General features: G+C 70.5%; 2 protein-coding genes across 4 annotated transcripts; one reads left to right on the top strand and one right to left on the bottom strand.

The window, feature by feature from the left end:
• Positions 1-31: 31 nt before the first annotated feature.
• PSRC1 (proline and serine rich coiled-coil 1) lies at positions 32-2,638 on the top strand. Of its 2 annotated transcripts, XM_084498073.1 has the most exons (6): positions 32-77; positions 429-643; positions 949-1,204; positions 1,314-1,470; positions 1,646-1,969; positions 2,076-2,638. In XM_084498073.1, exons 2-6 carry the CDS (start codon positions 474-476, stop codon positions 2,180-2,182), a joined length of 1,014 nt encoding a protein of 337 aa, XP_084354199.1. In that variant the 5' UTR covers positions 32-77; positions 429-473; the 3' UTR covers positions 2,183-2,638. The 2 variants fall into 2 exon arrangements, with proteins under 2 accessions (XP_084354199.1, XP_084354200.1); XM_084498074.1 differs by lacking the exon at positions 32-77 and having other exon boundaries at positions 189-643; positions 1,766-1,969.
• Positions 2,269-26,000, bottom strand: CELSR2 (cadherin EGF LAG seven-pass G-type receptor 2). Of its 2 annotated transcripts, none has more exons than XM_084498056.1 (35): positions 22,577-26,000; positions 20,085-20,729; positions 18,904-19,126; positions 18,317-18,432; positions 17,676-17,764; positions 16,852-17,009; positions 16,609-16,772; positions 15,992-16,117; positions 15,743-15,909; positions 14,843-15,028; positions 14,610-14,723; positions 14,041-14,215; positions 13,295-13,436; positions 12,547-12,667; positions 12,278-12,461; positions 12,101-12,202; positions 11,762-11,856; positions 11,459-11,668; positions 10,711-10,894; positions 9,940-10,083; positions 9,409-9,655; positions 8,940-9,107; positions 8,403-8,529; positions 7,549-7,749; positions 6,878-7,052; positions 6,192-6,304; positions 6,039-6,115; positions 5,479-5,605; positions 4,894-5,016; positions 4,703-4,824; positions 4,541-4,629; positions 4,298-4,447; positions 4,045-4,215; positions 3,719-3,965; positions 2,269-3,109 (listed from the first exon to the last, which is right to left on the bottom strand). In XM_084498056.1, exons 1-35 carry the CDS (start codon positions 25,992-25,994, stop codon positions 3,082-3,084), a joined length of 8,928 nt encoding a protein of 2,975 aa, XP_084354182.1. In that variant the 5' UTR covers positions 25,995-26,000; the 3' UTR covers positions 2,269-3,081. The 2 variants fall into 2 exon arrangements, with proteins under 2 accessions (XP_084354182.1, XP_084354183.1); XM_084498057.1 differs by having other exon boundaries at positions 2,269-2,884.
• Positions 26,001-26,487: the final 487 nt, after the last annotated feature.

Genomic DNA, 26,487 nt, shown 5'->3' with positions numbered 1-26,487 from the left:
GCGGGCCCCGCCCCTCTCCCCGCCCCCTCGCTCAGGCCCCGCCCCTCGCCGGCGCCGAGCGGGACCCGGGGGCGGCGGTGAGCGGGGGGGGGGGGCGGGGGGGGACCGGGACCCCCGGGACGGGGGCGGTGGGAGGGGGGCGGGACCCCGGGGTGGGGGGGCGGGGCCGGGAGCCCCCGGGCCTTGGGGCCTCGGGGCTGGGACCCCCGGTACCGGGACCCCCAGGGCTCGGGGGGGGGCTGCGGGGCCGGGAACCCCCCCGGGGCTCGGCTCCCGGCCCCCCTCGTCCCCGTCCCCGCGCCGCCCGGTGCCGTCCCCGCGGCACAAAGCGCGATTGTGCCCGCTGCCGGCACAGCCCGGCCCGGGGGGGGGAGGGGGGGGTCCGGGGGGACCGGGGGGGGGCTCGGGGTCACCGCCGCTCCCCCCAGGTCGCCCATGGGCCGGGGCCCGGTGCCGCCCGCCGAGCGGAGGCGATGACGGAGGAGCGAGGTAGGGCAGCTGCCGCGGAGGGGGCCCGGCCCCACGGGGCTCCCCCCGACGGCTCCCCCCGCTGCCTCCCCCCGTGTCCCCCCCGCGCCCCCCCAGAAGTGCGCTTCATCACCGAGGAGAGGTTCGACTTCAGCGTCCTGTCCCCCGCCGACAGGTGAGGGGGGGACGTGGGGACACGGGGGGGACACGGGGAGCACCTGGGGGGACACGGGGGGACACAGGGACACGGCCACCCCACGGACTTGGACCCGGTGTTTTGGGATACACAGGGGGACGTGGGGACACGGGGGGACACGGGGATGTGCCACAGCGCCTGGGGGATGCCGTGTCCTCCGGCCGAGGTGCTGGGGGGCACCAGGGACGTGGCACCCCACGGCCAGGGTCACCCGGTGGCCGTGCCACCCCCCTGGGCCACCACGGGGCTCCCGGGCAGGGCTGAGGCCGGCCTTCACCCTGCAGCCGGGAGGAGGACGAGGAGGATGAGGAGTCCCCGGGGGGCGCGGGCGTGCGCTGGAGCCCCCTGAGCGGGGCGCAGCTGGAGGAGATGGTGCGCGAGGCCACGCGGCTGGCGGCCCAGCTGCAGCACAGCCACCTGCCCCCCCTGGGCCCCGGCCCGGCGGGGGGGGGCAGCCCCCGAAACCCCCGCCGCGAGACCTTCGTGGTGAAGGACAGCCCCGTGCGGGAGCTGCTGCCCACCGTGCCCCCCGCCCGCGAGGTAGGTGACGGCGCTGCGGGGGGGGGACACCACGTGCGGGGTCATGAGGGGGCACGGGGTGTGAGCTGCGCCCCCCCCGTCCCGCTCCCTGCCATTTCTTTGCTTCCAGGACACCCCCAGCTGTCACCCCCCGCCAGCACCCAAGGGACCCCCAGCTAGGGGCAGGGGAACCCTTGCCCGGGGTGGCCCTTCCCGGCTGTGCCCCCCACGTGGGGCAGGGGCTGCAGCACGGGGCAGGTCCGAACCCCTCCGGAAAGGGCCAGCAGGTAACGGGGTCACGGGCCTGGGGGGGACAGGGACAAGTTGGGCATGGGCAGCTCCTTGGCACAGGGACACGGCCATGGGGCATCGTCCACTGGGGACAGCCGCACCATGGGGACCCCCGTGCCGTGGGGTATCATCTCATGGGGACACCCCGCCATGGGGACGCCCCTCCCTTAGGGTCACCCATCCTATGGGGACAGCATGGGGACAGGGAGCAGAGACCCCCTGGACACCAGCGCACCCCACGGGGCTGGGGGCTCAGTGGGGTCCCCCCCCCAACCCCACCATCTCTCCCAGGCCAGCCAAAGGCGAGGGGTGGCGCTGCTGCCGCCCCCCCAACCCGTGCACCCCGCGCCAGGGCCACCACCACTGCCGTCCCCGTCCCCAGCAGCCGCCCCCCCCCACCCAGTGCCATCCCCAAGCCCCCCGGCCGGGCTGGGACGTTGGGGACGGCACCAGGCGGGAGGGGCCCCCCGCGGGCCAGCGTGGTGGCACCGAGAGGTAAGGCTGGGTGCTGCCCCCGGGGACACGGGGACGGCCCCTCTGTGCCCCCGATGATGCGGGGCCGCCCTGAGCCTCAGTTTCCCCATGCCTGCTCTCCCCCCAGGTGCAGGGGCGGCCCCTGGGGGGGCTGGTTCGGGGTGCAGAGCAGCCCCCCCCAGCAGCCGCCTGCGTCCCCCCCGGAAGACGACGGCCAGCAGCACCCTGCGGTGACGGAGTTGGGGCGCCCGGGGAAACTGAGGCACGGGGCAGGGGGCAGCGGTGCCCCCCCCGCTCCCCCAAAAGGAGGAGGCAGAGGCTCAGGTTGGATTTTGCTTTAATTACAAAAGGTCGCACCAGCAGTAGGAAACCCCCCCGGCCCCTCCCACCCCACGCACCCAGGGGTCCCTCACCCCCCCCAGCGTCCAGCACCCGGTGCCACCCCCACCCTGGTGACACTGCCTGAGCCTCGTCCCTGGGGGGGGGGTGGCAAAACACCTCCACCCCCGCCGACCTGCCCCCCCGTGCCCCAGCACAGCCGAGGAGGGGGTGACTGCACCCCCCGGCCATGTGCCCCCCCCACTCCCCTCCTGGGGGGGGTTGGCACGGTGAGGGGCCCCCGTATGTCCTTTTTATTTTTTTTTTTTGTATTTTTCATGTATTTTTTAAATAAAACTCCATTGGGCATCAGTGCCGTGGACAATTCCTGGGGGTGCCCCATGGCACCGGGGGGGGGCACCCCATGCCGGCAGAGCTGCCCCATGGCCCCCCGGGGCGTGTGTGGGGGCAAAGCCCTGCCAGGCGTGGGGCAGGGTCCAAAGTGCAATGGGGGGTGCATCTCCATGCCCCCCCCCCCCCTCCCAGTGCCCCCCCCTGGTGTCCCTGGAGCAGGGGTGGTGCCCGCCGGGTCCCCGTTAGATGGAGGTCTCGTCGCTCCTGCCGGGGGGGTGGGCACGAGGGGGGGGGGGATAAAAACGAGACAGACAGATGCATGATCACGGGGGGGCCGGGAGCAGGGGTGCCCGCTGTGCCCACAGCACCCGGCGCTCGCCCCGACAGACAAGGGATGGAGAGGGTGGCGGGGGGTGGGGGGTGCAGGAGCACCCCCGCTCCCCCCTTCCAGCCCCCACATGTTAATGGAGAAAATTAAAAAACAGAAATCTGGGCAGGGGGTGGGGAGGAGAGAAGAGCAGGGTTAGTGCGAGCTGCCCCCCGCTGCCACCCGCGGGGACAGAGCCGGCACCAAGACCGGGGCCAGTGCAGGTGCCCCCACTTCATGGACACCCAAAAAGCCCCTAGGCACCCAAGGGACAGTGCGGCACCCACTGAGCACCCTCACACCCAGTGGGCACCCAGTGCCATGCAGCGTGCACCCAGGGGGTACCTGGCACCTGCTGGGCACCCTCACAGGGGATGAGCACCCAGTGGGCACCCAACTGGCAGCCAGCGGTGCCCAGGGGAAGCCCTGGCACCCAGTGGCCACCCGTGCACCCAACAAGCACCCAACAGGCACCCAGCAGGCCCCATGGCACTTCATTGGCACCCGATGGGCACCCCTGCACCCGGCTGGCCCTCCTGCACCCAACGGGCACCCGAGACACCCTTGCACCCGCGCGGCACCCGAGGGGAACCCTGGCACTCTACTGGCACCCAGTGGCCACCCTTGCACCCAACGGGAACCACGGCACTGTGCTGGCACCCGGTGGGCACCCCAGCACCCGGGGGGCACCCCAGCACCCAGGGGGCACCCCGCCTGCACCCAGCACTCACTCGGAGCCGGAGGAGTCCTCGTCCACGGTGCCTGCCCGGATGCTCATGGCGATGGGCGCTGCGCCGCTGAGCTGCTCCTGCAGGCTCTGGCGGGGCCGGGGCGCCCCAGGGCCCCCCCCGCGGCTGCCCTCGCTGCCCGAGGAGGCGGCGGTGCCGGCGGGGGGCGGCGGGGGGGGCACGGGCGGCCCTGGGCGCAGGGCACTGCTGCGCTCGCTGATGGGGGGCAAGCTCTTCTTCTTCAGGATGCCTGCGGGGACGCAGCCGTCACCGGGAGTGCCGCCCCGGGGCACGCCTCCCCGGCACCCATGGGTGCTGCTGCCCCGTACCTTTGTGGGGATGAGGCAGCGGCAGCAGTGGGGCGGGCCTAGGGGGCACCTCGCCCCCCACCGCCGGCTCCACCCGCAGCGTCTCCGAGCCCCCGTGCCCATCGCTCTCGCTGGCTGTTGTCACAAACTCCCCGGGCCAGTACGGCCGCGCTGGGGCCACCGGGCTGTCACCTGCGGGTGGGGATGGGGGAGCTGAGCCAAGGTGCACCCCCTGGACCTGCTACCCCCCCGGGGCCCCCGTTGTGGGATTTACCCGTGGGCGCGGGCGGCTGCTCGGGGCGCAGCAGCGCGTCCCAGCCGGCACCGGCGGCCTCGTCCTCGCTGTCGGAGGAGTGCGTGGAGCCGTAGGAGCCGCTGGGGTCATCCTCCAGCGACAGGTCGCTGTCGGAATCGGTGTCATGCTCTGTGAGTTGGGGGGGGACACACACAGAAGTCAACGGGTGCCCCCACCCCGTGCTGCCCGTGGGCTGAGGAGGGACGAGCTCGGCGCACCGACCCTGCTGCTGCTCCGCGGCGTCCAGGAGGAGCCCACCCGGCTCGGCCAGCGCCGGCTGCACGCGGCTGCCGCTCAGCCCCGCGTCCTCCCTGCAAGACAGCGGTGACAGGGGCGTCCCAAGGTATGTGCGTGTCCCCGGCACGGCCCCCCCCCGCCCCGTACCTGCACACAAAGGGGATGTAGCTGTGCTGGCTCTTGGCCACGCTGTGCAGGGAGCCCGTGGAGTCCCCAAAGGGCGCCTGGTAGAGCCGGCCGGCCACGTAGGTGGTGTCGCAGCTGTATGCCTGCAAGGGGATGGGGACGTGGTGGCTGTGGTGGCACATCCACCCCTTGTGTCCCCCCTCCCTACTCACGGTGGTCAGCGTGGACTTGGTGGCCAGCGCGGGGTCGGGGCCGCGGGCACGGGCGCAGCTGGAGCGCAGGCTCTGCCGCACCTCCCTGCTCAGCACCACGCAGAAGAGGAAGATGAGGGGGCCCTGGGGCAGAGAGGGGGGGATGTGGGTGGGGGGCATGGAGGGAGCCCCTGCCGGCACAGCTGCGGGCCATCGGCAACCGGATGGGCAAGGGGCCCCCTTCAGGTGCTCCCCAGCCCCCCATTGGCACCCCAAAGTGGGTGAGGGTCCTCCCATAGCCATTGAGTGACCCTGCTGATACTGCAGGTGGGTGAGGTACAACTGGTGATGACTGGGTGCCCCCCAGTGGCACCCCAAGGAGGTGAGGGGCTCCCCATACCCATTTGGTGCCCCCCCATTAGCTCCCCAAAGCAGGTGAAGGCCCCCCCACGTCGGGTGCTCCCCCTCCCCTCACCCACCCCTGTGCCCCCATGGGTTCCCCCGTCAGCTGCAGAGGGAGAGGAGCTGGAGCGGGGCGGTGCAGAGATCTCGGGGCACAGCGGGCAGTGCTGTGCGTGGGGTAGGGGCACGGGGGGGCTGGGGTACCTGGAGGCAGTTGGAGATGGCGAAGAGGTAGTGGAAGAGGATGGCGTCGCTGTTGACGGCGAGCAGGGCCAGCAGCCAGGCCAGGCTGGGCAGCACCAGCACCACCAGCGCCGTCTGCAGCCCGGAGCTGGGGGGGCCCCGCGTCAGCGCCCCCCGTGCCATGGGGCAGGCACCCGCGTGGGGCAGGACCCCCCGGGACCCCCTGCTGCGGGGACACTGTGTGGGGCTGCCCATGGGCACCCCGTGCTGCTGCCACCTGTGGGCAGCCCCGTCCTTTGTGTGCCCCAGCACCCATGGGTGCTCTGTGCTCTCTATGTCCGTGCCACCCATGGGTGCTCCCTGTCCTTCATGTCCTTTGGGTATCTTTGAATACCTTCCTGTGCCCCTGCCACCCATGGGTGCCCCACTCCTTCCTGGCACCCATGCCACCCTGTGCCCTCTATGTGCTCCTGGCACCAGCAGGTGCTACCCTTTTTGCGCCCCTACCACCCATGGGTGCTCCCTGCCCTTCCCACACCCCTGGCACCCACGGGTGCCCATCGCCCCGTGCCCCCACTCACCCCGTGCCCTTCTTCTCGAAGCCCTGGGGGGTGGCGCAGGAGGCCCTGGCCGCCAGCACGAGGAAGAAGACGCCGACCTGTGGGGCAGGGGGCGAGCGGGGCGGTGAGCGGGGCCCCTGCAGGTCCCCAGGGTGCCCCGGGTCCCCTACGCACCGCCACGGCGCAGGCGCTGGGCCCCGCCAGGCTCCAGACCAGGCTGTCGTGGATGGAGAGCCAGCAGAAGTCGGGGTTGCCGTAGCCCTCGGGGTCCAGCCCCACCGCCAGCCCTGCGCAGACACGCGTCGGGGCGGGGCCTCCGAGGGGGCGGGGCCTCACCGGGAGGGCGGGGCCTCCGCGGACAGGGGCGGGGCAGGGGAAGGGCGAGAAGGTGTCTGTGCTCTTGGGGGCGGGGCTTAAGCACGTGGGGGCGGGGCTTATGCAAGTGGGGCGGGGTGCCGGTGCTCTCGGGGCTGGGGTGTGTCAGAAGGGGCGGGGCCATGCACTAAAGGGTGGGGCTAAAGCCTTGTGGGTGGGGCCGAGGTCGTTGTGGGTGGGGCTGGATCTTTGAGATGGAAGGTGCTGGGGGCGGGGCCATGCACTTGGGGTGGGGCTGTGCTGCCTGGGGGCGGGGCCATGCGTTTGGGGGTGGAGCTAAGAGCGCTCAGGCCCTTGTGGAAGGGGCTACAGCATTGGGGCGGGGCTAAGGCCCTGGGGGAGGGGCTAGGATCTTAGGGGCGTGGCCAGAACGCTGGGGGTGGGGCCTGGCCAGCTGTCAGCACGGAACCAGGACCACACCCTGTCAGCCGATTGGGGCAGGTGGGCAAGGGGGCGGGGCCATGCACGGGGGGCGGGGCCCTCACCGGTGATGAACGCGGGCAGCCCCCAGCCCAGCACGTGGTAGAAGCGCATGGGCCCGCGGTCGACGTGCCGGGGCTCGCTGCGGCGCCGGTAGAGGTGCAGCGCCTCCAGCAGCGCCCAGCCCACGGCGCTCAGGTGCAGGAACTGCAGCAGGATGGCCACCACCGTGCAGGCCAGCTGCGCCGCGCACACAGCGTCACCGACGGTGCACCCCGGGGGGGCCTCCTGGAGCCCCGCCCACCGCGCCCACACCCCCATAAGCCACGCCCCTTGAGCCACACCCACCAGGGAGCCCCGCCCACTGCGGTTCTAAGCCTAGTTAGCCCTACCCCTCGTAGGCCCCGCCCATCAGCTAGCCCCGCCCCTTCGTTGACCACACCCATTGGTTAACCCCGCCCCTTCATTGGCCACACCCCCGGTTAGCCCCACCTATCCCATAATCCCTTCCCCAGCTCCCCAGGCCCATGGACCCGCCCCTGATAGACCCCACCCCCTTAAGCCCCGCCCCTCACCAGTGCCACCTTCAGCCCCGCCCCCACCTCCCCGCCCACTGCTTAGCCCCGCCCCCATCCCTCCCCCACAGCCCAGGCCCACGTGGCCCTGCCCCCAGATGGACCCACCCTCTTAGCCCCGCCCCCTCCTAGCCCCGCCCCCTCCTAGCCCCGCCCCGCACCGGCAGGTCGGCCTGGTTGATGCCCAGCATGAAGACGAGCTGTGCCAGCAGCAGGGCGGTGGCGCCGTGCCGCCGGATGCTGTGGCGGTTGGAGCGCAGCCCCCGCAGGGCGCCCAGCACCAGCACGGCCAGCAGCAGCCCCGCCAGCGCCACCCCCAGCGAGGCGTAGGTCAGCGCCGCCAGCGGCAGGATCTCCCCATTCTGCCGCACCGGGGGGGTGGGTGGGTTCAGGACACGCCCCCCGGACACGCCCCGAGACACACCCATGCCGAGCCACGCCCCCACCCAGTCAGGAGCTCCGCCCCCCACCGCCCCGCCCCATCTCTGGGCCCCATCCCCTATATGAAGCCCCGCCTACTTCCGGGCCCCACCCATCGCAAGGCCCTGCCCCTATTGGAAGCCACGCCCACAATTGGCCCCGCCCCATGGGAGCCCCACCCACTTTTGGGCCACGCCCCCTATATGAAGACCCGCCCAACCTGGACCCCACCCCATATGTGGAGCCCCACCCACCTCTGGGCCCCATCCCCTATATGAAGCCCCTCCCACTTCCAGGCCCCACCCATCGCAAGGCCCTGCCCCTATGGGAAGCCACGCCCACAACTGGCCCCGCCCCTATGGGAGCCCTACCCATTTTTGGGCCTCGCCCCACCTGTGAAAGCCCCACCCACTTCTGGGCTCCACCCTCTATATGAAGCCCCGCCCACTTCTGGCCCCCAGCCCCTCCCCCTGCTCAGCCCCGCCTTCCGATCCCAACCCAGCGCCCCCAGCCACGTGGCCCCACCCACCCCTCAAGCCCCGCCCACTCCTCCCGGACCCTCCCCCTTGCCCAAGCCCCGCCCCCCGGCCCGCACCTCTCTGCGGGAGATGTCCATGAGCACGGCGAAGCTCGTCATGTGGTTGCACTGGCAGCTGACGTGGCTCTGGTTCCGGAACACCACCTCGCAGCCCCGCGCCGACCAGCCGCCCGCGCCGCCCGCCCTGCGCGCCCGGCAGCGTGGGGCCCGGCCCGGGGCGGGGGGAGACGGCCCATGCTGGGGACACCCCCGGGGACACCCCCAGGGACACCCCGTGCTGGGGCTGCCCCCCTCGCCGTGCCCCTGCCACCCACTCGTGTCCCCAGGCTCAGGGCAGCCACCCCGCAGCTCTGTCCCCACGCCACCCACCCGCACCACTGGCACCAGGGCTGCCACCCCCAAGCCCTGTCCCCATGCCACCCACAGGGACGGGCTGCACAGCACAGCCCCAGCCCCTCGCCACCCTCCCGTCACGCCACGGACAGCGCCGACCCCTCCCCGCAGTGCCCACCCCGCGTCCCCATCCTGGCCCTGTGTCCCCGTGCCACCTCCCCCCAGGGGTGCCAGGCCACCCCCTCCCTGTCCCCCGCTCACAGCAGTGAGTGGTTCCAGAAGACGCAGATGGGCTTGGAGCGCTCCTGGGTCTCCAGCAGGCGGAACTGCAGCGTGATCGGCTTCTCCAGCGCCCGTGGCGCCCGCCCTGCCGCCGCGTGCACGCTGATGCTCACCACCGGGGTGTTGATGATGGGCCGCTTGGGCACCCTGGGGCACAGTGCGGTCAGGGCCATGGGTACCCACCCCACAACCCCACATGTCCGTGCAGCAGCCGCAGGCAGCCCTGTCCAGCCCCTCCCTGGGGACACTCAGGCCCCCTGTGTGTGTCCCTTGGGGGCTGCCCCGTGTCCCAGCACCCCCCAGCTCCCTCCCTTGCCCTAGCACCCTACGGACACCCTGTGCACCGATGCTTGGGCACCCTACAGCACTCCCCCTACCCCTGTGCTCCCCGTGTCCCAGACCCCTCCCAGTGCCCTTAGTGGCCCCCAGGGCCCCGCGGCCATGGCACCTGAGGCTGCGCTTGTCGGTGTCGTACTGCTCAGGCAGGAGCCCGGCTAGGGTGCGGTAGATGATGACGCTGGCAATGGCCTGGCCCTCGCTCAGCTCCGGGTGCCGCTTGTGTCGGGTCACCAAGGTCACCTCCTCCTCCTCCTCCTCCTCCTCTGCAGCCTCTTCATCCTCCTCCTCCTCCTCCTCGTCCTCCTCCTCCTGCCCTCCCGGGCTCAGCAGTGGTTTCCCGTGCCCCGTGGGGTGGTCTGGGGTGGGCAGGCAGGGGATGGTGGGAGCCTGGCGCCCTGGCAGCCCTATACTGAAGACCCTCAACCTTGCCAGTCCCTTGGCCACAGTGGGGTCCCCAACCCTGCCAGCCCCATATCAGGGACCCCCAACCCTGCCAGTCCCTTGGCCACACCGGGGTCCCCAACCCTCCCATCCCCACAGATGTGCAGGGGTCCCCCATGGCCCTGCCCACCCCATGGCTGTGGGGTGTCCCCCCCAACCTGTGCCACCCCCCCTGTTCCCAACACCGCCCAGGACTCACGCCTGCCCTCGGGGGGCCGGAAGACGCTCTCAGGCAGGATGACGGTGGTCTCTAGGTCAGGGGGCTTCTCCCCCCGCAGCGCCTCGTAGCGTGGCAGCCGGGCACCCGCGAAGCTGCCCTTGTCCAGCCGCACCACCGACACCACTGCGGCACCGGGCGTCACCGCCAGCCCCGCACCGGCACCCGCAGCCCCTGGCACCCAGTGCCCATGTGGGCAGAACCCCGCTATGTTACGTGTCCCCTGGGCATGTGTGGGGCCGCATCCCCAGCAGGTAAACGCACACGTATGGCCTTGGGCATGTGTGGCAGCATCACTGGTGCAAGCACACGCACACAAAGTGCCCACGGTCCTGGGAGCACACACGTGTCCCCTGGGCATATATGGTGGGGATACATGATGCTCACACCCCCAGGTGTGCACACATCCATGTCCCTAGCTCTGCAGGTGTCCCCATGCACACACTAGCCCCCTGGGCACACGTAACAGGAACACAATGATCATGTCCACAGGTGTGCGCGTGGCCATGTCCCGGGGCACAGGCGTGTCCCTGGGTGCTCACATGTCCCCATCCCTGGGCACACAGGGGTTAACAGCCCCAGGGCACACACATGCCCATGTCCCCAGAGGCACAAGTGTCCCCGGACCCACAGCCCTGGGCACACACGTGCCCATGTCCCAGGTGTGCACATGTCGCTGGGCACCCCCCCCCCACCAGCACCCACCCACCTGCGGGCACACACCCCTCCCTGTTCCCATCCCCGTTCCCTCACCGATGTTGGGGGTGACGATGGTGAAGGGGCTGAGGTAGGTCTGGCGCATGTTCTGTGCCAGGGCGCTGGCGTAGTCCTCGAAGTGCTTCAGCAGCCAGGCTGTGCCTCCCTCCGTCTGCTGGATCAGCTCCCAGTGCCGCTTGTTGCTGGCATCCAGCAGGGCGCTGCCCACCCGCAGCAGGTTCTGGGGGATGGGCAGGGCTGGGACAGCGCCTCATGGTGCCCACGGCCGTGGTGCCCATCACCCCAGCGTCTGGGCACGGCTTTTCCCTCCCCCTCTGCTTCGCTGCACTGCAAGGCTCTGTGGTGGGGGGCCTGGCACTGCCAGGCTTGCTGTGCCCCCCATCCCGAGTTAGGGGGGTGCCCATCACCCCGGCACCTCGGTTTTCCCTTGGGGGCACCAAGTTCACCACGCGCAGGGCTCAGCTCCTCCTTAGGATTGGGGCACCATGCGGGCACCCAGCACTAACGGCTGGTCCCCAGCACACTCGACCCCTGCAACCCGCACCCTGCGTTCTAACGGGAGCCCATCACCCTGACCTCTGGGCCCCAGCCCCGCTCCTTGTCCCCTGGGGAGCAGGGCGAGGAGGAGGTGTCCTGGCACTGCCAGCTGGTCCCAGTGCATCTGCCACCCGGCTGGTCCCACTGTGCACCCCTCTCTGGCGAGGGGACCCAAGTGTGTGCCCTGTCCTCCCCCATCCCAGCCCACCTCCCCAGGACCGGGGGCGCAGCGGGGCCCCCCCCGTACCTCGGTGAAGTGGACGTCCTGCGTGGCAGCCAGCCGGAAGCCGCGCTGGGCGCTCTCGTGCTGCAGCAGGCGTGCGGCCAGCCGGTACGCCAGGCGCACGTCGCTGCCGAAGTAGGCGGCCGTGTGGCGCGTGGCGTTGTGCAGCTGCAGGGCCACCCGCTGAGACTGCGCCGTGTCCAGCACCGACTCGTTGCGCACCAGCCGCTCCGCCTGCCGGCATCACCGTCCTCAGCCCCCACTGCCACCCACCACCCTGCTCCCTGTCCCCCCCACCCTCTCCCAGTCCCGGTCGGGGACACTTACGAAGCCCTTGAGGGCAGCGAAGGCCAGCGAGGTGCAGTTGAAGAGGTTGGGGGGCAGCCAGCCCTTGTGCTCGTCGCAGTGACGCACTGCCGTGCCTGCAGGGAATGTGGTCAGCGGGGACACCACGGGGACACCAGCACATCCCCATGTCCCCTGTACCCATGGGGACCTTTGGGCACAGGTTGGCATCAGGGCATGGGATGGCAGCGGGCAGCTCTGTCCCCATGTTCCCCCCCACTCCCATGGAGCACTCTGGGCACGGGGTGGCACTGGGCAGCCCTGTCCCTGTGGGGGCACAGAGTGAGGACAGGCAGCCCTGTCCCCATGTCCCCCCCTTACCGATGGAGCCCTTGGGGCATGGGGCAGCAGCAGGCAGCCCGAAGCGAGTCCGTGGCCACCAAATGCTGGCCTCAATGGCACGGGGACAGCTGTCGTAGTTGACTGCAAAAGCCAAAGGGGCCAGGTATCAGGGCTGGGCACCGCTGGGGACGGTGGCACCCAGCTGCCAGCACCCACCTTCACAGCCACTGGCCGTCACCTCGGCGAAGGGGTTGTCGCAGCGGTCGCAGTGGCGCCCGATGACACCGGCCTTGCAGGGGCACTGCCCGCTGGTGGCATCGCAGAGGCGGGACAGGGAGCCGGTGGGGTAGCAGTCGCACAGCAGGCAGGCGTCGCTGCCCGCCGGCCGGTAGTGGTTCTCCTGGGGACGGGGGGGCACAAGGGGGCTCGGTGGGGCTGCAGCAGGCAGGGGGGTGCGGGGCCAGGCAGGGGGCATGGGTGCTCACTTTGCAGCGACACTCGCCCGTTGTCTTGTTGCAGTCGGGGTCGAAGCCCTTGGCGACATCGCAGCTGCAGGGGCCGCAGGTGGGGTGGCCCCACCACCCCCGTGGGCACGGCTGGTCCACCCTACGTGGGCAGCACGGCACGGTGTGGCACAGCATGGCATGGCACAGCACAGCACAGCACGGTGTGGCACAGCATGGCATGGCACAGCAGCACGGCATGGCACACGTATTGTGCATGGCCACTGGGCTCCTTGCACAGCCGCTGTGCCTTCCTCACACCCACCCTGCCACTTGTGTGGCCACCTTCCCCTTTGAATCTCCCCCAAGAGCCACGGTGGTCCTACACAGGACACGGTGGGGACATGATGGCCACCGTGGCTCTTGCATGGCCTTTGTGCTCCTGCAGTGCCCACTGACCCTTACACCGCAGCATGCCCGTCTCATGCCCACTCTGTCATGTGCAGGGCCACCATGGTCCTTGCATGGCCACCATCCCCTTCCATGCCCATCCTGCCACCTGCCCAGCCACTATGTCCCTTGCATGGCCACCGTGCCCCTCCTGTCCCCACCCTGCCACTTACATGGCCACCCTGCTCCTTCGCAAGGCCACTGTGCCCCTCATGTCCCCAGCATGTCCTTGCACACCCACCCCTACCCAGCAAGAGGGATGGGGCACGCACGAGTGTGATGGGCACCCAGATGGGCACCTGTCACACTCGCGTGTGCCCTGTCCCTCCTCGCCACTCACTTGTGCTCGCAGTATGGCCCGAAGTAGCCCTGGGGACACTCGCAGACGTAGCCGTGGGTGGCACCGGCTCTGCGCACGCAGGCACCCCGGTGCTCGCAGGGGTCGAGGGCGCAGGCGCTGATGCAGCTGTCACCAAAGTAGCCTGTGGCACCGGGCACGAGGACAGGCACAGTTGGGGACACACGCCGGGCAGCCAAGGCAGAGTCCCCAGCTGGTGTCCCCAGAGTCCCCTGTCCCTTGTTTAGGGATGGGTAAGAGTGGCTGTGAGGGGGTAGCAGTGCCCTGGGTGGCAGTGCATGGGGACACCAACAGGAATGTGGCAGTGCTCAGGAAGGGTGGCAGTGGCCATGGGGGGACAGTGATGGGGGGGCAGTGCCCAGGGACAGCGAGAGGGGGTGGCAGAGCCCAGGAAAGTTGGCAGTGGCCATGGGGACAGTGAAAGGATGGTGGCAGTTAGTAGGGAAGGTGACAGTGATAATGGGGACAGTGACAAGGGTGGCAGTGACCAGGGAAGGTGGCAGTGCCTTGAGGTCTGTGCCTTGGAGGTGGCAGTGCCAAAGGCAGAAGTGACAGGGGGTGACAGTGCCTTGGGGACTGTGCTTGGGGGTGGCCACACCAAGGATGGCAGTGCCCAGCAGGTGGCTTTGCTTGTGGAGGTGACAGCACTGCGGGTGGCAGCGCCGGGGGTGGCAGCGCCTGGGGAGGTGACAGCGCTGGGAGGGGACAGTGGCCTCGGGGGGTCTCACCCGGGTGGCAGCTGCAGGAGAAGCTGTCCCAGTCATCGCTGCAGTAGCTGTGGGGGGGGCACGGCCCCGAGTCGCAGGGGTCGGGCAGGGCGCAGCCCCCCTCCACGTTCACCCGCGCCGCCGGTGCCACCGCCAGTGCCACCGCGCTGGCCGCCGTCTCGCCCACGCGCACGCCCTGCGGCACCGCCCGTCACCGCCGTGCCCGGGTTCCCCCGGGCCCCCCAGCCCCAGTCCCTGTGCCCAGTGCCCCAGGTTGTGTCGCTGTGCCCAAATGTCCCCATGGCCCCGCAGCCTGTGTCCCTGTCCCCATGCCCATAAGCCCCATGCCCCCACTCCTTAAGCCCACAGGCACTGTGTCCCCCTTCCCATGTCCCCATGACCTACACCGTGCTCTGTGCCCACAGCCCCACAGCCCCATGCCCATACCCATGTCCCACAGCACCGTGCCCATGTCCCCCTCCCCTGCGCCACGTCCCCATGCCCTGAGCCACGTCCCCATGCCCTGCACCACGTCCCCATGCCCCTGCCCCCCGCCCACTTGCCAACCAACGTCCCATGTCCCCACGTACCTGCAGGCAGCCGCGGAAGCCCTGCTCCACCTGGCCGCTGTCCCCCGCCAGCCCCCCCACGCTCAGCGTCCGCAGCCGCAGCCCCTGCAGCCCCCCGGCCACGTCGGCCACCGCCTGTGGGGACAGGGGCTCTGAGTGCGCCCAGCCCCAGGGCACCGCGGGTACCGGGGGGTCCCTGCCCCGGGGGGGTCCCCACCCTGCACCCTGCCCCAGCGCCCCCACGTCCCCATCACCTGGTGGCGGCCGTAGTCCAGGGCGAGGAGGAGGAGGGTGGCTGGGGGGGCGCGGCCGGGGGCCCCCCGCAGCTCCAGCTGGAGGTGGTGCCAGGCGCCGTCGTTGACCCTGGCGTGGGGCAGCCGCAGCCAGGCCAGGCGGGAGCCCCCCTGCCACACGCCTGCCTCCGCCTGCCCCTCGCTCAGCTGCGGGCAGAGGTGTCAGTGCCCCCCTGGTCCTCCTCAGCACTGCCCCCATGGAAACCTTCCCCCCCCCACCTCCCATGGTTCCAGCACCCTCCTTGATAGGTGATGGCCCCCAGGGCGATGCCCCCTGCACAAATCCCCCCCAGGTAATCCCCCCTCCAGCCCCCTGCTCCCAGGGGCAATCCCTCCATAAGGGGATTGCCCCCAATGGCCCCCAGCATCGTCCCCCACCAAGGGCAGTAACTCCCCCAGGACAATATCCCCCCCCAGCACTGACCCCCCAGCAATGCCCCCCCCAAGGGCAACACCCCCTGGACAACAGACCCCGCAGCAACCCCCCTGCCAAGGGCAGTAGCTCCTAACCCTAAGGATAACCTTAGCCCTGCACAGTACCCCCCCACCCCACACTGCCCCCAGAGCAATATGACCCAGAGCAATCCCTCCCCCATGCACGTGCCCACCCCCCATTCCCACAGCCCCCCCAGAGCAACAGTCCCATGCCCATAGAGCCAGGGCAGCACCCCGTATGCCTACAGACCCCAGGGCGGCACCTCCCATGCCCGTAACCCCTGCACCCACAGACCCTGTGCCCACAGCCCCCCACCCCAGGGCAGTACCCCTGTACCCATAACCCCTGTACCAGTAACGCCCATGCCCATGGCTCCCCAGGCCCATACACTCTCTGCCCCGTGCCCCCCCTTGCCCCCGGCACACCTGCAGGGTGAGGGTGGCCGTGGGCCCGGCGGAGGCGCGCAGCAGCAACCCGCGGGGCTGCCGGGTGCGGAACATCAGCCCCAGGTGCCAGGGCAGCGTCAGGGGCAGCGCCAGCCCGCTCCAGGCCACCAGGCTGCTGCCCAGGAACCGCTGGGGACTCGCCATCTCTGCGGGGACACAGAGCAACGTGGGCGCCCACTGCCCCCCAGCCGCCCCATGCCCCCCCCCTTGGCCCCAGCCCCCCGTTACCTTCCTGGCACGTCTTGCCCCCGAAGCCCAGCGGGCACTGGCAGCTGAAGCTGTCCCACTCGTGCACGCAGGTGCCCCCGTTGTGGCACGTGCCGGCGTCACACACCGTCTTCTTGGCGGGGCAGCCTGCGGGAGGGCAGGGGGGGGATGGGGTGGTGCGGGGCTGGTGCCCCCCGAGTGGCGGGCGATCCCGGCACTGTGCCCCCCGCCCAGCCCTACAGACTGCAGCCCCCTGACCCACCATCCCCAGGCACACCAAGTGCCTCGTGGCACGGTGATCCCTGGCCACCCTCTGCCCCAATGCTCCCTGCACGGTGCCCCCGCCCAGCCCCCATCCAGACCCAGAGCCAGGCACCCCCCTAACCCCACATGCCCCAGTCCCACACCCCCATGGCCTGGGGCCGCAGAGAGCCCTGAGCACCGCCCAGCCCCATGTGTGCTGATCCCCCCTGCCTCAGCACCCCCCGTCCCTATCCCCACATCCCCATGCCCAGGGTGCACGGCCCCCTCCAGCCCCCTGCTCCTGCCACCCTCAGCCCCACATCCCCACGCCGAGGGGGCACAGGGAGCTCTGGGCATTTCCCCAGCCCCCCCCCCAGCCCCGGCAGCCCCCCCACCTGGCACGGTGCCGTTGTTGGCGATGAAGGCGGCCAGGTCGACCGGGCGCTCGTCGATGTGCAGGTGCCGCATGCAGCCCACGAAGTGGCGGCTGCGGATGGGGAAGCTCTCGGGCAGGGTGGGCACGCCGCCCAGCAGCAGCGGCCCCGTCAGATCCAGCGACCTGCAGCACCAGCGTCACCCGCGGGGGCCCGGGGGGCACCCCCAACTCGCACCTTCACCCCCCCGGCCCCCGGCCTTACTTCTTGGAGCCGGACTGGGTGCCCTGCGCCGCGCACGAGTAGTTGCCCAGCATGGGGCCGAACTTGAGGGCCATGCCTGTGTCACAGTCGTCCACCGCCACCACAGCCACCTTCTGCTCCGACGGGCCCTGGGGCAGCCCTGACTTCCCCAGCACGGGCTGGGGGCACGGGATGAGCCATGGTGCCAGTGCTGCCCCCTCCCCGCTGGCCTTCATCCCCCCATCATCCTCCCAGCTGGGCCCCAGCCCTTCTTCCCTCCATCCCCGAACCCACATCCCTGGTCCCCTCCATCATCTTCCTCCATCTCCAAACCCACATCCCTGTTCCCCTCTGTCCTCTTCCTCCACCCCAAACCCACATCCCTTCTCCCCTCCATCCTCTTCCTCCATCCCCGGTGCCCCACTCCCCTTCACCCTTTCCCTCATCCACCCAAGCCCCCACCCCACTCCCCTCCATCCTCCTCCTCCCCTCCCAAATCCCACAACCTCCCCGCTCTTCTCCATCCTCTTCCTCCATCCTCAGCCCCTCACCCTCCTCCATCCCCACTTTACCCACCCCCAAACTCCCTCTTCTCCCCTCCATCCCAATCTTTATCCACCCCAATCCCCACCCCAATCCCCTCCATCCTGTTCCTCATCCCCAAGCCCACGTCCCTGCACCCCTCCACCCTCTTCCTCCACCTCCACCCCCCTGCTCCCCTCCATGCCCCCCATCAGCCCCCACCTTCCCGTCCCTCTGTCCATCCCCCCACGCCACCCCATGCAGCCCCGTCCCCCTGTCCCCCCCCCAGCTGTGGCAGCCTGGCGGCCCCCCCGCGCCCCCACCTTGTTGTAGTAGTGCAGCTGCACCCGGTGCCACTGCCCATCGCTGACACCGCCCGGCACGAACGGGGACACCGTGGTCGTGGTCTCACCTGAGGGCACCACGCGGCATGTCGGGCTGTGGGCACGGCCCGGGGGCAGCGAGGGGGCACAGGGAGGGGGCGGGGGGTGACAGCGGGGGGACAGTGCCACAGGGCAGCGCCAGGGATGGGTGCATGGGAAGCAGGTGCAATGCAAGGGACGCAGTGCCAGGGATGTGGATGCAGTGCCAGGGATGTGGACGCATGGGATTCAGGTGCTACGCCAGGGATGCAATGCACAGGACGCAGTGCCAGGGACGTGGATGAAATGTATGGGCTGCAGTGCCACGGCTGCAGTGCCATGTGGTGCCAGGGATGCAGTGCCAGGGATGTGATGCATGGGACATGGCTATGTACGGGATGCAGAGCTGGGGATCCAGGGCCAGGTAGTGCCAGGGATGCAACAACGGTGATGTGATGCACGGGATGTGGTGCCAGGAATGCAAAGCATGGGATGCGGTGCCAGGGATGCGGACACGGTGCCAGGGACGCGGTGCCGGTGCCGTGGTGCGGTGCCAGGAGGAAATGCCGCGGATGCCGTGCTGGGGAGCGGCGGGGCCGTACCTGCCGAGAAGGTGAGCTGGATCTGCTCGCGGACGATCTCCAGCGCCACGAAGTCGTGCTTCTCGTTGAAGCGCCCGTTGTAGAGCAGCAGCGCGTCCCGCTCCTTGGTGGCGAACCTGTGCCCAGGGACAGGGGCTGTGTCCTGTCCCCAGAGCGCTCGGGGCCCTGCCCCATTGCCCCACATCTCCCCAGCGTGCCCCACACCCCAGGTGCCCACCGGGATGCGCTGCCACTCCCTGCCCCGCTGCCCCCCCCCCCATGCCATCTGGGAGCCCCCATGTCCACGGGGCCTCCACAGTCCCCAGTGGGGCGCCCACCACCCCACGCCCCACTGCCCAACCCCACGTCCATGGGTCACTCCCCCCCCATGCCCTGTTACCCCCCCATGCCTCCTGGGCACCCCACTGCCCCTGCCCCATTTTTCCCACCCATACCCCCTGCCCCACTGCCCCCAGGGACACCCATGGGGTTCCCGCCACCCCACACCCCACTGCCCCCACCCCACGCACATGGGGTGCCCACCTCCCTGCCTCACAGCCCCCTGCCCGTGGCCTCCCCATAGCATCTCCCCCCCCCTGTGGGCTCACGTCAGGGCGAGGGTGAAGTGGAAGCGCTGGCGGAGGCCGCGGAAGGTGACGAAGGAGCGGGGGGGGAAGCTGCGGGTGCTCATGGCGCAGAAGGGCTTCTCGTAGTGCCCGGGGGGGCACTCGCAGCGGAAGCCCCCCACCAGCAGGTTGACGCAGGTGCCCCCGTTGCGGCAGACCCCCGGCACGCAGCGGCCACGGCGGGCGCTCAGCTCGCAGTGCTCCCCTGCACGAGGGCACCTTGGCACCGGCCCCCCCGGCACCGGGGTCGTCGTCCCCCCCCCAAGCCCTGGGGGTCCCCTCCCCACCTCCCACCCCCCCCATTGCATCTCCAAAGCCTCTTTATCCCCAGCTCCATCACCGTGGCAACCAGCTCCCATCGCCACGGCAACCGAGACAAAGCCCCCCCCCCCCCCAGCCCCCTCCTCCAGCTGGCTGCCCCCCCCCAGGGGGCTGGGGGTGCCTGGGGGTCCCCAGTGCCACCGCTTCCAGGGTGACCCCGCGATTGTGGTATCCCCCCAGCAGAGCCACACATTGGGGGGGGGGGGGGGGGGGCAGATGGCCACGTGGTGGTGGCAGCCTGTCCCCGGGGTGTCCCCAGGGTGTCCCCAGGGTGTCCCCGGGGTGTCACCCCAGACGTCTCCCTCCGCCCTGACATCCTGCAGGGTCTGCATTGGGATGGAGGGACAGAGGGGACAGGGAGGAGGGGACAATGAGAGGACAATGGGGGGGGGGGCGGTGCGCAGAGGGACCTGGGGGGCGGGGGGGGCTCAGGGGGTAGGGGGATTGGGGCTGGGGGGCTGGAAGGAGGGGGGGGGGGGCAGAGGTGCACGAAAGGAGGAAGGCGACGGTGGGAGACAAAGGGGAGGATGGGGACAGAGGATGGACGGAGGGACGGACCGAGGGAGGCTGGGGGCTGGACAAGGGAGGGCTGACGGGGATGGGTGCTGCGAGGGCTGGAGGGACGCACCACGAGGGGACGGGCATGGTGCATGGAGGAGCGGCAGGGAAGAAGGGACGGGAGCACAGGGCTGATGAGGGAGGACGGGGCCGGGTGGCAGTGGGGCAGCAGCAGAAGGGACGGAGGCCGGAGGGCTGCAGGGAGCAGGATGAGGAGGACTCGGGGGGAAGCAAGGCAGGGACGGGCACCGCGAGGAATCCCGGGGACAGCACCAAGCTCTCACCGGTGAAGTCCTCGTGGCACTCGCAGGTGTAGCCGCCCTCGCGGCTCCGGCAGCGCCCGTTGCTGCCGCAGGGGCTGGAGAAGCAGAGGTCCACCTCGGTCTCGCAGTAGTCGCCGGTGAAGCCGGGCGGGCAGCGGCAGCGCAGGCCGGTGACGGGGTGGATGGGGCGGAACAGGACGGTGTCGGAGGCCAGGAAGGGCGCCGAGCTGTCGAACTTGAGGACGGAGACGCAGCGCATGTAGTTCTCGCAGGGCTCGCGCAGGCAGATGTTGTCGTCGAAGGGCAGCACGCGCTGCGCCGAGATGGCGGCCAGCAGCGAGCGGTTGAGGTACAGCCGCTCCTGCAGCTCCTCCGAGGAGAAGAAGCGGGCGCCGCGCGCCGAGGCCGGCAGCCGCACCGAGAGGCTGACGTTGAGGATGCGGGCGGCCCCCACGTCCGTGTCCGTCTGGATGTTGAAGAGCACGACGCGGTGGCGGGGGGCCGCCAGCACCGCCGCCACCCCCTCCAGGAAGAGGCTGAGCAGGGGCGAGAGGAAGCGCTCCTGGGACATGTCGGCCAGCCGCAGCGTGATGCTGTTGCTCAGCATCTCGTCCGTGATCACCGTCACCCGCAGCGTGCACTGCGCCGTGGCGCTGTGGACCCCATCTGCGGGCAGGACAATGGCCGCGGTCACCGCGGTGGCACCCAGCAGGATGGCCGTGGGGCAACCACCCAACCGCTGGTGTTCACCACGGTGGCACCTGGTGGGGATGGTCACGAGTTGACCACCCACCTCCCTGTGGTAGCCACGGTGGCACCCAACAGGGACGGCCATGGGGCAAACACCTGACTTGTGGTGGTCACTGCGGTGGCACCCGGTGGGGATGGTCACGGGGCGACCACCCAGCCCCTCGTGGTCACTGCGGTGGCACCCATTGGGCCTGGTCATGGGGTGACCAGCCACCCCTTGTGCCCTCCACGGTGGCACCTGATGGGGATGGCCGTGGGGCACCAACCCAACTGGTCCCACCCTGGGGTCGGTGCCTGCGGTGCCTCCTCCACCTCCTCCTCCTTGCTGGGGTGGCGGAGGGACAGACGGACAGATGGAGGATGGGCAGGGCACCAGCAGATGGACGGATGGACGCAGCCAGGGGACAGCTCGGGGACGTGGGGACTGCAAGTGGCACTGGACAGGGGGCCGTGGGCTCAGGGAATGGTGACAGACGGTGGCCCCATGGCAGTGGCTGGTGGCCGGGGGGTGGGGGGGGCGTTGCCATGGCGGTGGCAGCGGGGGCCCAGCTATGGCCGGACCCTTTGTTCCCCAGCCCCCGTGCAGGGGGGGGCACAGGGGGGCTCCCAGCGACCCCCTCCCCACCCCTTTGTGCAGCTGGAGCAGGAGCAGCAGATGGGTGGCTGGGGGACGCGGGGCTGGGGCAGGGGACATTGCAGCACCAGGCAGCGTGCTATGGGGGGCTGGGGCTGCCCCCCCATCCCGCTGGGGCTGGGGAGAGAAGTGGGAGGGGGAGCTCTGTACCCAAGCTGCCCCCCCCCCCATGAGTGAGGGCCCCCACGTGCCCTCAGAAGGGGCTAAGTGAGAAACTGAGGCAGGGAAGGGCTGGGGGGGAGAGGATTTGGGGAGGGGGAGCCAAGCGCCCTCACCCTGTTCCCTGCCCCCAGATTCCTCATGGCCGAGAACTGAGAACCCCAGTAAGTCCCCCCCAGTGCCACGGTTTCCCCCAGCACAGTGAGACGTGGTGGCTGTGCCCCCCCCCCCCCCCACGTGTGGTCCCTACTGCGCCAGGTGAGCCCAGACCCCCAAAGCTCCCTGGTCACAGCCCCATCGGGGTCCCTGTCCCCCCACTGTCACTCCCACACAAGGCAGAGGCCCTGGGGGGGGGACGTGCAGGCCCAGGACCTCGCCCCCCCGACATGGAGCCACTGGGGCGGGAGGGGCCTGGCCCCACGAGGTGTCTGTGACTCAGTTTCCCTCCCAGTCCCCAGGGTGGCACCGGAGCCACTCCCCTCCCCCCCTCCAAGTTGGCCCCCCACCCCCCTAGAGCACCCTCCCATTCTACCCTGGGCCCCAGACATTGGGTGCTGCCCCCCCCAAACCCACACTGAAGTGCCAGGACCCCCCAAACACATGCACAGGGTCCCAGGGCTCCCAAACCCATGCAACAGGGTTGTGGACTCCCCCCCCCCCCAAAAAAAAAAATCCATGCTCTGCAGTATTGGGCCCCTCTCAGGCCCCCCAGGACTGAGGCTGGTGGTGGGGAAGGCAATGGGGGTGCTGGGGACCCCAGCTGCCTCCTGCCGGGACCCCTGGGCTGGGGGAGGGCAGACAAAAGGTCCCCAGGATGTCCCCAGATCTGGAGAGGGCACCCCAAAACCTCCCTGCACGGGGCAGGAGGCAGCAGGGAGCACCTATGGGGGCTTCCCCAGCCCCAAACTCTGGTGGACCCCCCCCCAGACCACCCCCTCCTCTCCCCAGGTTTCCCCCCAGGGGTTCTTACCCGAGACGGAGACCCTCATGACGGCCTCCAGCGGGCGGTTGTTGTCCAGGGCCGGGCTGAGGCGCAGGTCCCCGGTGCGGGGGTCCAGCAGCACCAGGTTGAGCTCATTGCCCTGCTCGAAGGCGTAGGTCAGGCTGTCAGAGACGTCGGGGTCGCGGGCCGGGATGCGGCCGATGATGCCGCCGGGGAAGCTGCCCGAGCGGTTGGTGATGTAGTTGTTGAAGACGATCTCGAAGTTCCTCAGCTGGGGGCTGTTGTCATTGGTGTCCCGCAGGCGCACGTGGACGGTGGCGCGGCTCACCAGCGGGGCCGAAGTGGCCTGCACCACGATGACGTACTCCGCCTTGGCCTCGTAGTCCAGGTCGGCCAGGGCGGTGAGCTCGCCGGAGAAGATGTCCAGCTGGAAGACCTCGGGGATGTTGCCCTCCACGATCTGGTACATGATCTGGGCGTTGGTGCCCTCGTCGGGGTCAGTGGCCGTGATGCGGGCCACCACCAGCCCAATGGGGCTGTTCTCCTCCACAAAGATGTCGAACTCATCCTGCTCGAAGACGGGCGGGTTGTCGTTGACGTCCAGCACCGTCACCTGGATCTCCACTGGTGTCCGCCTGGCCGGCACGCCCTTGTCGACAGCGTACGCCCGCAGGGCGTAGAGCGGCACGTTCTCCCGGTCCAGGCGGCGCAAGGTACGGACGATGCCTGAGGTGGACTCGATGATGAAGTCGCCGTCGCCATCGTCACCGCCCTGGAAGGTGTAGAAGACCCTGCCGTTGAGGCCCGAGTCGCGGTCAGTGGCTGAGACCTGGAGGACGCTGGTGAATGCGGGCACGTCCTCGTAGATGGAGCCCTGGTAGGAGTCGCGGAGGAACTGGGGTGCGTTGTCGTTGACATCGCTCACCAGGATCTCCAGGTAGGTGGTGTCGGACTTCTGCGGGATGCCGTTGTCGCGGGCCGTGATGGCCAGGGTGTAGGACACCTGGTCCTCATAGTCCAGCTCCATCTGGGTGGTGACAGCCCCCGTGTCGGGGGCGATGCGGAACTGGGGGATGCTGTCCTCCATCAGGTAGGTGATGCGGGCGTTCTCGCCCGTGTCCTCATCCGTGGCGCTGATGACCACCACTGTGGTGCCCACCGGCCGGTCCTCGTTGACGTTGACAGTGTAGTGGGAGCTCTGGAAGACAGGCCGGTGGGTGTTGGCGTCAGTGACATTGACGACCACCTGGGCTGTGTCCTGGCGGGTGCCATCGGAGGCGGCGATGGTGAGCAGGTACTGCCGCTCCAGCTTGTAGTCCAGGGGCAGGGCGAGCGAGATGAGCCCACCGCCGCTCTGGCTGGTGATGGAGAAGCGGTTGCGGGTGTTGCCGCTGGAGATCTGGTAGGTGATGACGCTGTTGGCGTCACGGTCGACAGCGGAGACGGTGAGCACGCTGGTGCCCACTGCCGCGTCCTCGTTCAGGCGGGCACCGTACTCCCGCTGCGTGAACTCGGGGCTGTTGTCATTGACGTCCAGGATGGTGACACTGACGCTGGCCGAGGACGCCATGGGCGGGCTGCCCTGGTCCTGCGCCTCCACCCCAAAGCTGTAGAAATCCACTGCCTCCCGGTCCAGCTCAGAGGCCACCACGATCCACCCCGTGCTGTTGTTGATGGCAAAGGGGAAGCCGGCGCTGGTCTCAAGGAGGGTGTAGACCAGGCGGGCGTTGTCACCCGAGTCAGCGTCGATGGCTTGCACGTGGATGACGGAGTAGCCTACAGGCACGTTCTCCAGCACGGTGGCCTGGAAGGGCGTGCTGACAAAGATGGGCGCGTTGTCGTTGACATCCAGCACCTGCACGGTGACCAAGCCGCTGATGTTGGAGAGGGGCGGGCGGCCGCCGTCCTGTGCGCGGATGCGCAGCGTGTACTCCTTGCTGGCCTCGTAGTCCAGAGGGCTGACCACGTCCAGTGCACCCGTCTGCGCGTCGATGTAGAAGTGGCCGCGGGTGTTGCCACTGACGATGCTATAGTGCACCAGGGCATTGCTGCCCTTGTCACGGTCGGTGGCCGTCACCCGCAGCACAGCTGAGTTGGGCGCCACGTCCTCGGGTACCTGCGCGATGTAACGCTTCTCACTGAACTGTGGTGCGTTGTCGTTGTCATCCTCCACCACAATGCGCACAGTGGCCGTGGCACTGCGGGGCCCTGGCTCCTGGCCCTGGTCCGTGGCCTCCACCAGCAGCTCAAATGCCTCCACGGCCTCGCGGTCCACGGGGCCGCGGGTGCGGATGACGCCCGAGCGGGGATCAATCTCGAAGACCTCGTTGGCACCACCGGCGTTGAGGAGGCGGTAGAGGACATTGGCGTTGGGGCCGGCATCGCCATCGGTAGCCCGCACTGTCAGCACCTCGTAGCCCACCTCCAGGTTCTCCCGCACACTCTCACGGTACTCGGGCTGCTCGAACGCTGGGTCGTGGTCATTGGCATCGCTCACCGTCACCGTCAGCGTGGCCATGGCACTGCGCCGCGGCACCCCGTGGTCCACCGCCGTCACCCGGAATACATGGGTGCTCTTGCTCTCGCGGTCCAGTGGGGCGGCCGTGGTGACGGCACCGGTGACGGGGTCCATGGTGAACAGGGCGTCGGAGCGGCTGTCAAAGAGCGCAGCCATGGCGTAGTGCAGCTGCCCTGCCTCGCCCGCGTCAGGGTCCACCGCCGTCAGCCGCGCCACCGCCGTCCCCGCCGGCCGGTTCTCCGCCACCGACGCCTGGTAGCTGGAGGGCTGGAACTGCGGCGCCGTGTTGGGGCTGCGGCGCTGGCGGGAGCGCCCTGCGCCCGCGGGGACCCGCATGGTGCTGGTGGCCCCAGGGCTCGTGGCGGCCCCTGCAGTCGCGGTGGCCCCGGGACTCGCGGTGCCGCTGGTGCACGCGGTGCGCTCGGTGCTGCCGGCGCCTCCATGGTCTCCGGCACCCCCAGGGGTCCCGGTGCCGTTGCGCTCCCAGGTGCCGCGGGAAGCCCCAGCGCTCCCGGTGCTGGAAGCGCCGGCGCCTGCTTCAGGCCCGGAGCCGCCGCCGTACCCGCCGCCGCCGCCGCCGGGCGCTCCGGGGTCGGGATGAGGCCGGGCGCCGCCGCCGCTGTCCCCGGTGCCGCTGGAAGAGCCGGTGGCCGAGAGCGGCCGCGCTCCGCCGCTGTCCCCGGTGCCGCCGTGCGCCCCGGTGCGCGGGGTGGGCCCGGCCCCGCCGCTGTCCCCGGTGCCGCTGGAAGCGGCGGAGCCGCCGCGGCGCAGGGGCAGAGGCAGGAGCGCGCCCGGCGGCGCGGCGGGCGGGCAGGTGCCGGTGCCGGTGCCGGTTCCCGGGGGCGGGCGGCGGGGCTGCCCCGGCGCGGGCAGCAGCAGCAGCGCGAGCAGCAGGAGCGCGGCCCCGCGGGCGGGCGGAGCGCCCATGGCGCGGTGCGGCCGCTGCCGCCGGTGCCCGCTGCGCCCCGCGCCCCGCGCCGCCGCCGCCGCCGCGCCCGCCGCCGGCGCGCACCCGCCGGGGCGGGGCCGCGCTCGGCACGGGGCCGCGCCGCGCTTAAAGGAGCCGCCGCCACCCCCCAAACGCCCCCCCCGCACCTCCCCGCACCCCGGCACCTGGCGCACGGGCACGGCTGGAGGGGGGCGCACACGCGGGGGGCGCGCAGACGCCCGTGCAGACACGCGCACGCCAGCCCACGCGTGCACACGCGCACATATGCGCACCCACGCGCACAGGCATGCACACACATGCACGCGCCCACGCACACGCGCGCCCACGCACGCACATGGCACGGGCACGGGGGGCACACGTGCACACACGTAGGACACGCGTGCCGTGCACGCGCGGCACAGGACACGCGCGTGCACGCACACTCGGGGGATGCACACGCGTGAACCGCCCGCGTGCAGCACCCCCGCACCC

Source organism: Aythya ferina (assembly GCF_964211825.1).
Source record: "Aythya ferina genome assembly, chromosome: 25".
In the NCBI taxonomy this organism is placed as follows: domain Eukaryota; kingdom Metazoa; phylum Chordata; class Aves; order Anseriformes; family Anatidae; genus Aythya; species Aythya ferina.
Note: the sequence above shows the minus strand (reverse complement) of the source record. Positions and strands in the feature narration are given on the sequence as shown.

Excerpts from the sequence above, each read along its gene's own strand:
- PSRC1 (XM_084498073.1), top strand. The coding sequence starts at position 474 with ATGACGGAGGAGCGAGGTAGGGCAGCTGCCGCGGAGGGGGCCCGGCCC. Across the intron at positions 1,205-1,313 it reads CCGTGCCCCCCGCCCGCGAG|GACACCCCCAGCTGTCACCC; the intron begins GTAGGTGACGGC and ends CTTTGCTTCCAG. Across the intron at positions 1,970-2,075 it reads CAGCGTGGTGGCACCGAGAG|GTGCAGGGGCGGCCCCTGGG; the intron begins GTAAGGCTGGGT and ends CTCTCCCCCCAG.
- CELSR2 (XM_084498056.1), bottom strand. The coding sequence starts at position 25,994 with ATGGGCGCTCCGCCCGCCCGCGGGGCCGCGCTCCTGCTGCTCGCGCTG. Across the intron at positions 13,437-14,040 it reads CTCCTGCAGCTGCCACCCGG|GCTACTTTGGTGACAGCTGC; the intron begins GTGAGACCCCCC and ends CCGGTGCCACAG. Across the intron at positions 10,084-10,710 it reads CATCGTCACCCCCAACATCG|TGGTGTCGGTGGTGCGGCTG; the intron begins GTGAGGGAACGG and ends CCGGTGCCGCAG.